This window comes from Haliaeetus albicilla, chromosome 11 (genome assembly GCF_947461875.1).
Source record: "Haliaeetus albicilla chromosome 11, bHalAlb1.1, whole genome shotgun sequence".
Taxonomy (NCBI): domain Eukaryota; kingdom Metazoa; phylum Chordata; class Aves; order Accipitriformes; family Accipitridae; genus Haliaeetus; species Haliaeetus albicilla.
In genome coordinates, this window is record NC_091493.1 from 8,071,957 (window position 1) to 8,089,430 (window position 17,474).

At 41.1% G+C, this 17,474-nt stretch overlaps 1 protein-coding gene across 25 annotated transcripts in view; it reads left to right on the forward strand.

Annotated features, from left to right (window-relative positions):
- The window catches only part of ANK3 (ankyrin 3), a 381,574-nt gene that overhangs the window by 354,500 nt on the left and 9,600 nt on the right, over window positions 1-17,474 (forward strand). For 15 of the 25 annotated variants that reach the window (XM_069796003.1, XM_069796006.1, XM_069796005.1 and 12 more), the window contains 6 exons: window positions 508-582; window positions 1,442-1,573; window positions 2,659-2,802; window positions 5,126-5,798; window positions 7,822-8,200; window positions 11,827-11,925. In XM_069796003.1, coding sequence (XP_069652104.1) covers window positions 508-582; window positions 1,442-1,573; window positions 2,659-2,802; window positions 5,126-5,798; window positions 7,822-8,200; window positions 11,827-11,925 — 1,502 coding nt within the window. The remainder of the gene's footprint in view (window positions 1-507; window positions 583-1,441; window positions 1,574-2,658; window positions 2,803-5,125; window positions 5,799-7,821; window positions 8,201-11,826; window positions 11,926-17,474) is intronic. The other 10 variants (XM_069796013.1, XM_069796014.1, XM_069796015.1 and 7 more) reach the window with 3 other exon arrangements.

Below are 17,474 nucleotides of genomic sequence, written 5' to 3' on the forward strand. Positions count from 1 at the left end.
ACTTAACTTTAGTTTTCATTCTGTCATTGTCATCTGTATGTGCTGTCTTATACTCTTCTTTCTTCCTTCAAACAAATCCTGTACTGTAGAAAGCTAGTGAAGCATGCCGAAGACATTCATGTAACTCAAAAATTGATGTAACTCAGAAATTGAAAGATTTCTTTTGTGACAGCAAATTTATTCTGTCAAAGTAGAGAAAGTAGATGATAATCTGGTCTTGGTGGTTTCCACCAGTAATTGAACAACTTGTGTACAGTCTAACAGCTAGATTGTCAGCATGTTTGGTTTCATTACACGACATCATGTAGTTTGACATTTGGCTTTACACAGGTGAAGATCTAAAAGCTGTGAAAAAAATTTGCTTTGTAGGTTATTAGGACACACAACCATTCTAGTAAACGATAGAAGCACTGGCAGCTTAGTCAAAGCTATTATTTATAATAAACTATTGTCCGGTTTGTGGTTTTCTGTGCAAAACCTTTTTAATCGAGAAATTGTAAATCACAGGTCCACAGAGTCCATGTGAACGGACAGATATAAGGATGGCAATTGTAGCTGATCACCTAGGACTTAGCTGGACAGGTAAGCTTTTCTGCTTTAATATTGAAATGAGTCTTCGCTATTACATTTTCAGGTAGTCTTTTACCAAAAGCCACAGCTAGGCTGCATCAGGCTCCCGCCAATTCACAGTGAGCCCAGCCTCCCAAAACATGCAACATGCCTAATAGGAAATCATCCCATAAAGATGCCTAATAGGAAATCATCCCATGGTCTTGCAATAAATCAAACAGAAACTCGTAGGGAAAATAGCTAAAAGGGGTCTCCTCTCAAGAGTTGAGGACCTATCTGCTCGGGCTGTGGGCTGCCTCTGTATCTGGACAGCAGTTTCCCCAGCGCCCTGGAGGTTTTGGGGAGCCCAGCAGTGCCCCAGCAAGTCGGTGCTGGGGCGGGGGTTATCTAACTGTATGCCCACCATACCTCCCTGTGTTGATGGGCAGAGCTGGCCCTTCCCAGGCTTACAGCTGCAGCAGCCAGCTCTGCCCGGGCGTAGGTGACAACAGCACCAGTGCCGAGCTGCACAGCAAGGTCACAAAGGAGTAACAGTCACCAGAAAAACCAGATTTTATAAATAAGTGGTGATGAGGTAGTCTCCACGGAGTTTTTTTTCACCGTGTTTAAATGGCTTACTGAGTATAAATACGATAATAGCTCCCAGAGATGACTGAAATTCAAAATTGTGTCTGTCTTAGGAAATTAAAGTATGAGTATGTAATGCCATGTTCATCATTGTCTGTAAAGTTTGTGTCAGGTAGTTTTGTTGACATCTCTGTGATCCAGGAAAGATAATATTTTTAAGCCTGACAGGATGATTGAGGGATTTGTGCTTTCTTTGGTGTTTCTATTGTTGTTTTCTTTTCTTTGCTTTTTTTCGTCTTTATAGAACTGGCAAGAGAACTGAATTTTTCTGTGGATGAAATAAATCAAATCCGAGTAGAAAACCCAAATTCTCTTATTGCTCAAAGCTTCATGTTATTAAAAAAATGGGTTACCAGAGATGGGAAAAATGCTACAAGTAAGTTCAAGTAGTTACTTTTATTGTTTATAAGTTATAGCCCATTTCGTCTGTTGCCTGATCTAAATAGGTTAAATTGAAGAAAATATTATGAATGTCTTTTGCAAACCACTGATGGAAAAAAAAAAAGTTTCAGTTATATCTTTACCAGAAGTCAGAAACGTGTCATCTTTATTCAGTATATATGCAGAAGGAAATAATCTGTTCTCCACATCCATAATTGATGGGACAAGTAATGAACTTAAATTCCGGTAAAGAGAATATTAGGGAAAACTTTCCAATAGCAAGGAATGTGGAACATGGAAATAGGCTGCCTGGAAAAGTTAGGTAGTCTTGCAGTATTGCAGGTCATAAGAAGAGACTAAACCTCTTTCTGTGAGGAGTGATGGAGACACTGATTCTGCACTGATTCTGCTGGTTTTATCTGTGCGTTTCACTTGAATTGCTCAAACTGAAAGAGGGGGTTTGATTTTTGTGTTAGGTCAATGGTGTTCATTACCATTCCCTAATCCACACACTCCTGCACAGTATTTGAGTCTACTTTGATCTCTTTCACCGTAAAAGTAATTTCCAGTGTTACTGTGTTCTCACAACAAGATTACTGCAAATGAGATTTCACGATGTACTGCATGAATAGCCTTACATGCGTTATTACCTACATGGCTAGCTATTCTGTTGTTCCTCGAAACAGAATGGTAAAAGGATTTTTACACTCCTTTTATGCTCCAGTAAAAGGATATTTTGTTTCAGTAGTAAGTAAATACATTCTTTAAGAACTCTCTGACTTTATTCTTTGTGCCTTTTGTGTTGTAATATCATTATATATATATATATATGTGTGTGTGTGTGTGTATATATATTCCCTTGGGGGGGAAGGAAAGACTCTTAATAGATGTATATCTTGAATAAGTAGGCAGCAGAATGACTACTCAGACAAATGATGGGCTTTGCTAGATTCAAAGGCATTGGGACAGAAACATATGCTGGCAATTTATAATTAATACAATGTGAATGTAACTGAGAAAGACGATTACACGGTTCTGCAACACTGAACTTTTTTCTGACATATCTTATTTGTTTTTCAGCTGATGCCTTAACTTCCGTATTGACAAAAATTAATCGAATAGATATTGTGACCCTGTTGGAAGGACCAATATTTGATTATGGAAATATTTCAGGCACCAGAAGTTTTGCAGATGAAAATAATGTTTTTCATGATCCCATTGACGGTAATTGAATTCTCTGGTCATATTTAGTTCAGTGACATGTCCAATAAGACGATAATGTTGTATAAACTAGTCTTTAAAAAAAGACAGTAAGTTCTACAGAAAGAACTGGTTTTAATGTGAAGGGGTTTTTCACTCCTAAAGCACGCTCATGGTACAACACGCAGGCTGCACATTAATATCTCAGAGAATAAGCCCAGGATCGCACAAACGTATGCCTGAGTAAGCTTGTTCCCACCAGCTTTGGTGTCAGTTGACAAGACCTGCGTATTTTTCTCCTGCGATAGTTGTGCTTTGAGGCTTGCCCATGTATATTTTTAATGTACGTGGTATTGCATGCTTTCCGAGTTACCTGGAAATGTATATATATTCTTTGACTTCCTGTCTAGATAAGTAACAGTAAGACTTCTTCAAAGGAAAAAAAGAAGGAAGAACAAGGAAAAAAAAAGTGTTTACTAATTGCATAGAGTATGTTAATGTGCAATTTACTATCAAGCCTCTTTGAGACAAGTGAACATCAATTACTTTATGATTTTGACTTGTACCATTTCTACAATGGCAGTAGAAAAATAAGAAAATGTTTTATTAGTGCAGGAGAGAATATCTTTTCCAGTCTACTAATGGGTAAAATTGTGTAATAATTTTCACATGGAAGCTGTACCAACTGAGAACAGAATTGTGCAGGTTACTTTTGAGCCAGATTAAAAGGATAAATGAAGTTCTGCTTGTAAACCAGAATTGCCATAGGTATACTTATTATTTCTCAGTATGCTGAAGATGCTAAATGTTGTTTTTTCTTCTTTTAAATGTTAGTTAACAGGCACTGGGTTGCTATATTCTTTACTTTGATTTTTGTCACATGTATTATAAATAGCTCTTAAATAAGATTTTTCTTTTGTAAGTGACATTTCCTTTCTTTTTTGTAATTTGTTCAAGTATGTATTGGGCTTCCTCTGTATTTTAGTAGAGCATATAAGCTCAGTGTATCTCCATTATTGAGCAGCATTGCTGGTCATTGCATCATTGCATTACAGAAATAATTTTCTGATGACATTTTAAGAAAGTTGCTCTTGAAATGTTGATTGCGCCTTTTAATAGTAGCATCAGTGTTTTTATGAAAAAAATACGCTTCTCTGCAGTTGCTTTCTGTCTCTCCTCTTCTCTGAACCTTCCTCAAGCTTCCTTTCCTCACCAAGACCAGACCACCTTTGCCTTTCTCTCAGCTGATTCAGGAAACCAAAAACCAAACCCTGTTAATGCACCTCCCTTTGCAGGCAGCACAATGTCAAGTTAACCCCACAGCATGTATTTTTTTCCTTTTGTAGGTTACTCAACCTCTTATTTGCTGGAATGCAAACTTCAGATTTTGTTGTCGTTTTTATGTGTATATTCAGTTTAATCCTTTTGTATGGTTTTCCCATGTTTTCATCAATTTTTCTTTTCTCTCTTTATTTGAGCAGTGTATCTGATTGTACCCATGTCACCAAGATCACCTCACTCTCCAAGATCACCAAGATCTCCTTACTCACCACAGTCCTCTCACCTGTATAACTTTACTGTACCTGAAATATTCATATAGCTCTCCCTTGTTGTGTTTGTGTTCTCTTATCCGTTTGTTAGCTTCCCTTTTTAGTTTTTTATCCTGCTGTGTATTTAGATCTACTATTCTTTAGTATCCTCATTAGGATCCATTTCTGTTCCTCATTCTTTAACTATTCCATTCTTGTGGCTCTATGGTTAAATTGGAGATATCTATTAGTAATATTGTATTGCTGGTATCATGTATTTTTATATAAAAGTTTATTAAAAATGTGGACCTGTTTTAGAAATAATACCTACTGACAAACAAGTGGCTGTCCTATGTTATGATCTACTTCTGTCTTTAAAATCTATTTATTAAACTTTCAAATTAAAAAAAAAGAAAAACTGGGAAAGAAAGATTTACACAATATGGCTGCAAGAGATTGTATTGGATATAAAGGGACAGCCACCCTTGTCCACATTTGATTTATTGCATGCTCATAAGACAATCTGCTGTAGCTTGAAAATGTTAAAATGGCTGCAAAACCAATTGCTGAAGTCTTTACAGACTGTTTACAAAATAGTCAAAAGTACTGGCTTCACTGTACTATTCACTGGCAGTACTCATTTTTTGTTCCATCTGTTTAGGGCAAAGTAAAGAAATCTCTCAGAACTGCATTTGTTCTTATACACCTGCACCTCCTCATACATTTCATACTTTATGTAGCTCATGAATCATTTGACATTTGCTTATTTGTTGCTCCATGCTTCATCCCAGTCAGTCCAAATGTGCTGTCTTCCTTAGGTTATCCCACCATTCAAGTGGAACTGGAAACTCCCACTGGGTTGCGCTTCGTGCCACCCACCCCTTTCCATCAGGATGATTTCTTTAGCGACACCTCTAGCCTAGAGTCACCCCTTAGAACTCCCAGTAGACTGAGTGACGTGTTAGTGACCTCCCAGGGACACGTAGATGGTACAGCAGCAGCACCGCCAGTGGTGACTGAAGAAGACACTTCACTGGATGACAGCAAACTCGATTTCTCACTGCCTAGAGAAGGAACACCTAAAGATATTTCCGTAGGCGAGAACCAGTTGGAGGAAGTGGACCTTAAGGATTTTCCACGGTATCTTGGTAGTTATGGCGGGATATCAAAAGATGCTAAACAAAGGCAGAGTGAAGAGACTAGTAAAACAGGAGTAAGGACTGAACAGCCTGAGAGAGAAAAGTCTGGTACTGATGAGGAGATGACGGAAGAAAAGCTTAAATCTCTGTTTGAGGACATTCATCTGGAAGAAGGAGCTGAGTCTGAGGAGATGACGGAAGAAAGAGTATGGTCAATTCTTAAAGGTGTTCAACAAGCAGAACACGAAATGTCTTCAATTACAGGTTGGCAGCCTGACTCATCAAGTGTCACTGAGCCACTGACATCGGGACGCAGAATAGGTGGTAGCCTGCTAGATCGTTTGGATGATAGGTGAGCACCTTTGTATAAGAGTGTGTGTGTGTAAGCAAGCCTTCCCATGCTGCTTTTACCTCCAGGAGCAGTGCTGAGCCTGCTGTTCTAATATTCTATGAGAATATGTATATATGTGCGTGTGTATATATATATATATGTATTTAAAAGAAAAAGTAATAGTTGACTCAATTTGGCCTCAGACATATTTGTCTTCTAAAATGTATACTCATCAGGTTTCATTCTTAATATAGGTATTTCAGAAGTAGTTTGTGTTACGTTTAGTGGATAACATTACTTTTTGTTTTCTTTATCTTGTGTATTTCTATTTTTAATTAATCTAAGTGATATATACAAGTAACTGGAATCGAGGACTATAAAATGTACATTATCTGAAACCAGGACACTACATTACTCTTATTTCTCAAGTACCTTTTTAGCAGCCATCCTTTTCATTGCATCTCTATGCCTTTCCTCAGATAGTTGTTACTTTTTCCATAAGCCAATTTTTAAATTGTCACTGTTTTTATACACTTACTTTAAGCATGTTATGCATGGTGATTTACTAGACTTTTAAAGAGGTGAGTTACAAAGCATAAAAAGGTAAGACTGGTGATGCCAAATCCGTCTAGTCCCCTGTGTTGTCTCCCAGCAGTGACTGTAGAGGATGCTCAGGGAAGGAGGAGAGTGGACGTATACTCTGTTTTCCTCCAGTACTCTCCCAAGCGCCACTTGCTTTCAGCGTAATGACCTGCTGAGGTGGATGCTTTCTACACGTTTATCCTCAATGCATTTCTCTTGCATGAGCTTTTCCAGCCTCCCCTTGGATCTACTTAAACTTTCAAGATTCACAATATGTTGCCATGTTCAGCCTTACTGGCACCCACTGGGTGAAGAGCTCCTGCCTGCCTTTGTTTTGAATGTGGCTCCCATGATTACTAATTGAAGGAGCCAGGTCTGCATGAGCTGTAAATCAGCAGAGAATGATTATTTGCAGAGAATGATTATTTGTCTGTCAGCAGTTTACATCATTGCAGCTTTGACTCAGGATGTTTTAAGGTTTCAGGTAGCATTAGATACTCTCTTACTGAATCCAGTGGGAATTTGGCCATTGATTTCAGCAAACTGCTTGTCTTTCAGGACTGTAAAGCACTTGATCTACTACTGATGCGATTTCTGTTGTTAAGCAAGCATTGTTATTCTGCATTTTATATTGTGTTAAATTAGAAAATAGTTCACTTCTACGAGTAAAAGGGCTTCCTTGAGAAAATAACATATCAATTTCTAACTAGATTAATTCAATTTACTATCTTTTGTAAGAGTTTTGCCCGCAAATAGCTATAGTATTTTCATGTGTACGGTCATTATCTGAAAGCAATCAAAAATGCAAAAGGGAAGAAAACTGGGCCTCAGAAGTGCAGGTTAAACCTATCCATAGGTAATCTGAGGCAAAAGTTTGGTCAGCTGTCTATCTGGTAGTAACCTTCCTTGCCTTTGGCTTTGTTTATTATTGAAACTCTGAACTGTCTAAGGATTTATTTTCAGATAGCAATATTTTTTAAAAGGCATGAGTTATCTGGAGTATAGATATTGTACTTTGGGGGAAAAATAACATTAACTGTTTGGTCATTACTGGTAATTGCATGGTAACAGATACTTTCATCACTTCCCTAGTTAGAGAGCAGGTTAAAGAATTAGTGCCTCGGGGATTTATCTCATGATTATACAATGGAAATGGTAGGCGTTGTGTATTTTTCTTTCTCTTTTTCCTTCCCCCTGCCAAGTGGAAGGGGAATAACATAAAACATTTGACCTTGTTTCCAGTGTTCACCATACTCTTGTTGCTTCTGGAAAGATATCATGATGCAGAAGATAAGGCTATTAAATAGATTGAGGTTTGCAAGCTGAATTTAAAATCTTACTTTTTTTGGTCTGAAACACATGTGCTAAGGATGAAGGCTCAGTAAGAGGCTCGGTGCTTTGCCCTTCTGCGTGTGATTTAAGCACTGAACGGCTGTCTGTGCTTTTTTTGTTTTTCTTGTAGTTCGGACCAATGTAGAGATTCCATTACCTCATATGTCAAAGGAGAAGCAGGGAAGCCAGAAACAAATGGAAGCCTATCCGAATCCACAGCAGAGACGAAAACTAAATCCTACATCCAGGAATCTTTAAATGATGTGGGAAGGCAGAGTGACAAAGAAGCCCTGAAAACAAAGACCCAGATTGCAGCTGGTACTGATGAGCAAATGTTATCATCAACAGCATATCAGAAATCTTTGGAAGAGACTAGCAAGCCAACAACAGAAGGCAACAAAACATCTGTGCCTGTCAGCGTGAAGAAGATGAGCTGGAGTACTTCTGAGGATAGCAAGCCAAGAACAAGCAACCAAGAGGAGGAGGGAGCAGTAATGTCTGAACAGAAGGTACAGTATGTCCGGTAACAATTAACTGCGTGAGGAGTCCCTATTGCTCGACATAATTTTTTGTAAGACTTGTAACGTTGTTTGTGACAGGTTTGGGGGTTTTTTTTAATCTTTCTTTACGCCTTTTCTATTTATCGCTAAATTAAGAAAAATGGAAGTCAGTGGAAATTTATGTTCTGCAGTGTGAATAGAATGAGGTGGAGCGCGGGTGGGCAGAGGAGCCAAGCAGGGCTGCGTAATCCTCTGCCTGACTGGCCCCAAGCCCTGGAAGAGGTTAGAGCAGCTTCTGGGACCACTGTCCTGCATCGCTAGGGAACAGGCCTCTTCCCTGCCCTGACATACCACCTGTGCAAACAGTGCCAAATAGCTCAGCTGTCCTCCATCTGTTTCCAGTAAGGTGATGCCACTGTTTTCCACTCCTTTTGTGACATTGAAGTGAGCGAAGAGATATTGGGACTCTTCGGCCTCTATCCTGCTCCTTGGCCCCAACACCTCTGGCATTTTTTTACTCTGTTAATTTGCAGAAAAATAAATTTTGGGTAATATTTAATCTCCTCCTTATGTTTTTTGTTTCACGGCCTCATTCATCCCAACTCCAAAGTGCATCCAGCCAAGAGGAATCAAAAGATTTCCAAACGTGTAAAGCACTTTTCCAGGTGGTGGCTCTTCTTAAAATACTGCGGAGGGGCTCCCCTTTATTTCTACCTTGCCTGGCTTGCACATCCTTAACTGCAGAACTGCAGTTGTTGTCTGATAATTAAGATTTTAATAGCTTTCTCAGTTGCTTATATTTATTTCCCAGAAGTTTAAAAGTAAAGTAGATTCAAAGAATGGCTTATAGCCCCATGGGTGTGTGCACCTTGCACCCCACCAGTGGGAGGGTTGCCACGGAATAGACCACAGGGCTGGCAGGGAACCAGGCTGAAAAAGGGAATTGCAGAGGCTCTTCTACATTCCTCTCTCTGCTGAGATTGTCTTTTCCCAGGCGTAATACAGGAGGAGATTATAACTTCTGGAAGCGAGGTATTTCAGTAGAATTGCTTCTACATGATATAGCACTTTTTTTATTGTAGAACAATAAAAATGTTGGCTGTGGTGGGCTGCAATAAATCATTCAGGTTTAAATTAGTTCATTTTAAACTATTCTTTCGATTATACAACCAAGAGTTCTTTTATTAGATGGTAACATAATCAGTCTCAGCAGTTATGCAGCATATGATTGTTATTATCGTGTTATTAGTTCGTGACATAGTTGAAGCAGTGAAGATCTTTCCTAATGTTCACCAATTACTGGAATACTTTAAAAATGTAAGAAAGAGCCTTCTGCAAAGGCAGTTAAAGGCAGATGGCAGAGTTCCTTTAGCGTTGGTAGGCTTTGGGGCAGACCTCAGGCTTTTATTATGATGATCCATTTAAAAGAAGGGATGAGCGTAGATGCACACTGTAACATGCTGAGGGTGTGCGACAGTGCTGCACTTTCCCCTCTGGATTCCCATCAGTGAAAACATAAGTTGTCATCCACTTTTGTGTGCTCTTTACTTTTGGATATCCCATCTGGATTAGAAAGAAAAAGTACGTGCTTTTCTTATGCGTGCTTCTTGCACTACTTTTGCTTTATTGGCAAAGGGTGATAATCTTACCTTCTAAATAACAAGTCTTTTTATAGCTATGATCTTGGAATAAGCTGGTATCAGAAAGTAATGTCATTTCTAAATGTGGGTCTCCCACAAAGCCTGAATGGGTGGCAAGCTAGTGTTTGTTGGAATGGCAACAAGAATTGCTTCTAATATCTTACTGATATTTCTTCAAGAATATCTTCTAATTTAATTTGAAGTCCATAGTTTAGTTAGTAACACAGTCCAATTTACGGACACTTCATGTGCTGTCACGAAAACAGAAAGAGAATTTCAACTGCAGTCTTTCTGCAAGGTGTTCTTCAGAAATGCTCCATAAAGAGAAAAGTGTGGAAGAAACAGATTTATTTTTGTGGAAAGAAAGGGGGAACAAAATCAAATTACTTCCCAAAGTAAAAGGTGAGGGATGCATCAGTGTTTTGGCACACAGTTTGCAACAAGAGATAAACTCAGACAATTGATCTTGGGCTGCTGCCTGGTGATGTGGATGAAACAAATTGTTGGCCTCACCCCAAGTCCACGTAAATGCCCAAAAGTTTACAAAACCAATGCAGTGACAATGTAGGCCATATAATTCTCTACAAATGCTCAAGCATCAGACTCCAATGATCTTTTTAAATGAGAGGAGCACAGCACAGTTGGTCTGTTATCCCAAAGAGGGTGATGTCTGCCATGTGATTGAGGTGACTCCCAGTGTCAGAATTCCATCACAAATAAACCACTTGAAGCTGTTTATTAAAAATAACTCTTCCTCCAAAACCTTCGTGCCCTCTGGGAATCTTCTCCTGCTTCTTGTTACTTCTTCAGGATAGGGTTGGATTATAATTTTTTTGTATGTGTATTTGGCTAGTGTCAGAGGACAGCAGGAGACTTTACATGCAGATGAATACTGTCATCCTGCCCTAAATGCTTTTTGTTATACAGTCCTTTTTCTCCTCCACCCACCTATGCCTACTCTTATTTGACACATCATTTGTGAGAAATGCTTCTTGTTTGGGATGTCTTGGGCCAGATTCAAAAAGCAAAACAGAAATGCACTTAGCAATATCCACTGTTCATGACTTTAAAATCAGTTTGGGGCTGTCATTGAGTACTTATAGAGAAAATATTCAAATTTCTCTATTCACAGAAAGGGTGGTTCAGCCAAACATCATGTGAGAAGGGCCTCTGCCCTGTGTCTGTCACAGCCATAGGTATGAAGCCCTCTGCCAGGCATGTGCACACAGAGCTGCTCAGCCCCAAAGCCAAGGAGCTCCTTGGGTTTCGCAGGGGAAAACTCTGGGGCTGTCAGAGGGTGCCAGGACGGTGTAGACACCTGGCTGTGGCTGTGGGACCTCCCGGCACCAAGCTGAGACCAGCGTTAGGCTGTTCCCCCTTGCCCTCAGCTGAGGTCTACCAGTTCACTTCTTAAAAAATGCAGAATGATTATACTTCACACTACAGTTTTGCTACTTAAAAGCAGATGAACACTGAGCAGGAAAGCCATTTACATGGAGAAGTTCTTCAAAATGCTTATTTGTAATCTTCTTTGTGGAGGTGCTCCACTGAATCTTTCTGCATGACTGTCTTCTTGCTCTATAAGGGAATTCACTTCCCATACCTTGTGAATCCATACGATTTGTTTGAAACATTAATTTTTGAGGAGAAAAAAGCAAGGACTTATGACAAGGCTTTTATGTACACAAAGTTTTTAGCAAGTACGTAAGATTTAGAAATTCCACAGGTCAGATGCATTCCAAATACCATTTTCTAAGACTTAAGAGCTGCTGAGATATTCCATACCTGGCATACTTATCAAGCTACAGCATGCCAAGGAGCAAAAAGGCCTCCTCCCGCCGTATCCTTTAAGAGCAAAACTGCGAGTCATTATGTACATGACAGAGACAGGAAAACCACTGTCCATGATAACCTCTGTTTTCTTCTCCTAGTCCTGATCAGCATGTTCTGTCTTGCAAATGTGCTGTTCAAATGTACTAAAAATGCATTTATTAGGAATATAGTGACAGTGACAGTGAGATTGAGAGTGACTCAAGCTCAGATGAAGAGCAGAGAATTACTACAAGAGTTTATCGACGGCGGTTGATTCTGAAGGTATTTTGTGATTTGCATTCCTGAGGCGACGTTGGCATGGACGTGGGTTTGGACTGCTGTGTCAGAATGTCAGTTTTGGCATACTGGAGTCCCTCTGGTAGTGTGCTTTCCATTGCCAGTATGTATTTATAACCAAGTGCTAGGTGGCCTTTTCTTGCTTAACCCAGAGGTTTATGATTGTCTTCTGCTGGAAAACAACTGTGCTGCATGGCATGTTATGTCCTTCACTGCCACTGTTTTGCATGGCGTCTTAAAGACTATAGCTAGATGCAGTGTGTTGGTCTGATGTAGAGAAAAATGAATTGCAGAGAGATATGAGTGACAATTTTTTTCTTTTTTTCTATTTTCTTAAAAAAATTCTAAATTACAAGTTAAAAAATTGCAGGAACGTACATGAGTGGGACATAGGAGAGATGAGCCATGTACTCTGGTTGAAACTTGTGGTCCTAAGTGCTTAATGTGTTCTGGTGTCATGGTTTAACCCCAGCCAGCAGCTAAGCACCACGCAGCTGCTCACTCACTGAAACCAGGACATCTGGAAAACCTCAAAACAGTGGGTGATCCTGATTTAAAACCTACCAAAGTTAATAGGAGTCTTTGTATTGCCTTCAGCAGGCTTTGTTTAGTATATTTATTTACAGATGACCTTTACTTACAGCATAATATACTTTATATATTGATAACAATGGCATAGTCATATACATAATAGCATTTGCCCTCATATTTTTTCTTGTATGGTCATATATTATGGCTTTATTTGCCTGCAGCGTATAGCATAAGAAAATAATTTTGCATTGGAAACCATTATGTTAATCCCTCAGTAACTTACAAGATTTATTAGATTCTTATTAGAAAATCATGTAGTCGAGCCATCAAAAAGACAGCCAGCCACCATAGTGCTATTACAGCACTAGCTGAGTTTGCCTAAGATATAGTTGTTGCTTTAGGAATGATTTGTGACGCTCTGATTGCACATATCTATATAGCTGCTATTTGCATGCTTCGTGGAGAAGAGTATGCGTACAGGCACCACACCTTTTGTGTAACGTGGATGGCAGATTGGCTGCTCTGCACAGCTACTGATCTGTCCAAGATACAGACACTTTTGGAAAAGGCAGGATGACATTTCTGACTGTCTTCACCCTGAATTTCTTCAGTATACCAGTCATGCTTCCATTTGGGAGAGGGCAGGAATAGCAAAAATGAGCTCAGTAGAAGTGGATATTTTGTCCAATACCTCATCTTTACAGGCAGAACCTGCTGACTTCCATGGAAGGCCCTGGGCAGGTCAGGGTATAACCCTTCATCAGTAATTCCCTCTGCAGAGAAGACATGACTGGTCAGAAATAGGAATGTGCGTTTGGTTTTTTGTTTGTTTGTTGTTTGTTTGGTTTTTTTTCAAATGGGGCAGGTGGCCTGTGGGTGATTACAGACCCTCGAATGCTGTAAGAATGTTTCTGGTAAGACATAAAGTCTCCATGCGCTGAAAGTTTTAAAGGCTGCAATAGTTGGCCTGTGGCTGATGTCCCCCACCCAACTGATGTCTGAACTATTTTAGTGTCCACTGGTTTGGAGTCAGGAGATGTCAGAATAGAAAAGAGAAAGTATGTAAAAGGCATCCTTCACTTACTTTCCAAGTACATTTGCTGTGTTTAGAGAAAGGCATAGAAAATTGGTTTTAAATGAGGTGGTACAACTTGGGGTTGAACTTTTAACAGAGCAACGGTAAAGCAGTGTATATAGTGTTGTAATCTGCAGCTAGTGCAGATGCAGTCAGGAGGGTGTGCTCCGTGACTGGAGGTGGCTGAACCTGCTCTGTTGGGAACGTGTCTGTTCCAAACTGGATTAGAGCTGTACCTGTCTCTTGATTAGAAAATACATATGATACTTAAGCCATTTTCTGAAGATTTATAGCTTCTTTTTTTTCCCCCACTCTGCATCTCAAGGCAAGCTTAAAAGAGAGCAAGAGAAATTTTCACAGCAGCAATCATCAGGCCTTTTAGAGTTTGGTAGTGGAAAGAGTTTGATAGTGGAAACAACCACTTCAGTAAATATATTTTATCACGTAAGGTTCATGAAATGGTGGTATGAAATAGAAGAGTCAAACTTTAACGTTGGTAGAGATCTGGACTTTAATTTCTGCACGTTCCTGGGAGCAGAGGTTCAGTTTGGGTGTGTTGAAATCGCTGGGAGAGCATGCACAAACGGAGGAACAGCTCCTCATGCAGGGAAGAGGTCTCAGGATACAGCGCTCAGAGGCACGGAGCAACGCTCTCAGCAGGCAGAGTAAAAATAACTCCGGTGTTTCTGCTGCAGGACCCCGAGCAGCGGTCAGGAGGAGCAGGGGGCTCTCGCCTGCCGGTGCCTGAGCACCCAGCGAGTGGGTACTCTGCCCGACCCCACGGCCCCAGTGCCCCTCTCTGAGGCTTACGCTGAGTGGGGCTGGCATCGCTTGCACGTAGCAGTAGCGAGAGGGCAGTCGGGCTCTCCTTCTGCTCCTGTGGTTTCTGACACTCGTGGCTAGCCAAATAGTTGTTAAGGTGCGACGCAGAGTAGGAGGCAGGGACGTTTCCCGTCCCCCAGGCAGCGAGCCTGCCACAACGCTGACAATGAAATGCCCCAGTGCTTATCTGCAGTCCCACCTGGACCAGGGGAGTACTTACCCTCTACTGTCTTATGTTTACTTAGGAGCCGGCCCTAGACTTCTTGGTTGAGCTGGCATTCTCTGGAACAAAAACTGGTTTGAACATCTGAAAAACCTGGGCGCAGGCATCATAAAAGGCTGGCAGTGCCTTGCCCGTGCCGTCAGCCCGCTCCGCCGGCTTGTGCCAATGGCAGCAGCCGGGAGGGGACGAGGGTGCCCTTGGAGCCTCCGCCGGGTAGAGCCGCACAAGGGAGCTGCGTCGTTTTGCTGTGGCATATATTCATTACTGCCTGCGTGTTGCATTAAAGGCAACAGAGGTACTCACGTAGCCTGCAGGCATAAAGTTTGGTAACGCCAAAAGTTGAGGATAGATTGAGTCCTGTAGAAAAAAGGCTTTGCTGTGTGCCTCAACAGCTACCATCAGGGCTGAATTGCTTCATTACCTTTGTTCTTCTTTCCCAACTTGTTTTTCATTTCAGTGCTGTTCTGTATTATTGCTAAGAGTATTATTTCCATTTAACTGCTACCTTAGTTCTCTGTCCTGGCCCAAATATGGAGAAAGACTTTTCTCTACCCTGGAGGTATTTTCCCAGCAGTCCAAGAGCTGAGTCCTGTCAAGTGTTCAGCACTCTACTCTCAAGCACATTCCCATGGGATTTAGCACTTCAGAGGGCTGAGCCCATAAAACCAGACAAGCAAGGACTGATGCCCATTTCCACATGTAATAGGATCGTATTCTAACCTCAAGGTAGTGCATATGGTTTTGGTTTTGCTTCCTTTCCCCTCTTCTGTTCACATGGCGGATTGATGGGATGGGGCATTGCAAAAGAAACGGGTTTTTATGGTAGCGCAGGAATGCAAGCAATTAGCACACAAGGGAAAAATAAGAGTGCTGCCACAATGTGCACATTCAGAGCCTGATCCAAAGCTCCTTTATTCAGTCATGACAGAAATCAGAGTCTAATTTTTTATGCTTTTTCAGAGGTGGTTATGTCTTTCATGGGTACAAATTTTTGGCAAAAACTGTTTAGTAAAATCCTTGCCAAAAGGTTTACGGTAGAATTTTGTAACGGAAAATAAGATAGATTTCTAAGCAGGGGTTATTAAAATCTGATGTCATTTTGTGTCTTGTACTTTTGTTATTTCTTGCCAATTTTCGTTAAAGATTTATTTGTCTCTTTCCATGCATTTTGCTCATGAAACCGCCCATTACTGATTGCAGAGGGTTTGGTTCAGCCTGCACTGGAGGAGTGGCATGGGAGCCTGAGCAGCAGTCAGTCAAAACTAGAACCAGCAGCTTTCATGATCATATTATTCAGAGGAAACTTCTTTATGGAAAGCGAAAATGTGGCCATCCTGGCAGTGAGAAGAATTAAGGGCCTGTGCCCCACATAAGGCACATGGGAAGCATTTTCATTTGTGTATTCAGCTGGGCGCAGCCTCTCTGCTGCAGTCCCTGCCAGGCTGGGAGAGCTGCAGAATTGCTCTACTCTGAAAGTGCCCTCGCCCCGGCAGGGACCGACAGGTTCGGAGTTGCCAGCCTCAGTAAGATAACACAGAGGTAAATTAAACCACAGACTACAAGTGCTGTTACAAGGTCTGTTCATCATGTTGTCCTCCATGCAACAAGCAACAGACCTATGACCCAGCTCGCGGTATTGGACTGTACTCTGCCCCATTTGAGGCACCATTTCCTTTCAGGTCTCCTTGACTTGCCTGGCGGTTTGTTGTTGTGCCCCCCCCCGCCATGGCTTTAGCAATTCATCTGCAAACAAGCAAGTACAGACTCAGCACAGGCGGAGAGTCATGGCATCTGATTAACAAGGTCTCCCTGCGTAGGCAGAACTCACTAATGAAAGTGACCTTAATGAAAGATGTTTGTTTCTACTGCCACTGCCACAGAGGCTTGAGACCCCAAGGAGACTGAGGCGCAGCTGCTGTTTGTGCATGACAAGAATGTGATCTCGAGACTGAAAGGATTATGTCTTGATGGTGGCTTAGGCCAGTAAGGGAAGAGGTCTGAGCGCTCTGTACAGCTCCTGTTCCCATTGCAGCGTTGCCTCTGGTCTTTGGCAAAATTAAATATTTAGGATCTTTCCATCTTGCTTATTTCCGCCTGCTTTTAAATTCCCTTTTATCCATCTGGGTAAGAGGCATCCAGCCGCACCTTTTTTCTCCACTGTTACAACAACACTAGATGTATAGGAGGAATAAAAGGGACTATTATCCCTCTAGTAGCAAAACAAACATGAAAGAAAACCAGAGCTCTGACAAAGCTGCAGTGAACTTTGGCACAATACTGCAGCACCAACTGTATAACTCTGTTTATCTGGAGGGCCCTGGGAACACCCATAATCTGCAAATAACTGTTAAGAAAATCAGTAGAGCTGGCAGAAGACTTTGAGGAAGCTGCTCTTTGCTTCTCCTGCCCTGGAGAGCAGCAGAGAGAGGATACCAGCTGGTTTTGGCAGGACTACACTCCGGCGAGCAGGGTGACATTAAAGCACTCTGCATTGCAAAGCTTCCTGGCATGTTCTGGGGCTGAGGCAGCCTTTGTATGGTTTAGTCCCCGGGATATAACCGAGCTTCCAGTAATCACGGTATTAGGTTTTCTCCCTGCCTTTCTAAAGCTCTTGGTATTGTGACAGTGATTTCAACGGGTCGAGGCTGAAATGAAGCCTACATAAGTATGATGCAGCAGAAGGAATTTTATTCTTTAGCTGTGACGCAGACATACCAGCTTTGTGTTTAAAAACAGCTTTTGTTGACAAGGTCATCTAATGTGCCATTCTAACCCAAAGCTGGTTTGAGATCTGACAAGTAAAACTGCCAGTGGGTAAGGGTTTTTTTCCTTAGCAAACATCCGTCTTTATAACTGCATAGGCTTAGAAATGTCAGTAAATCA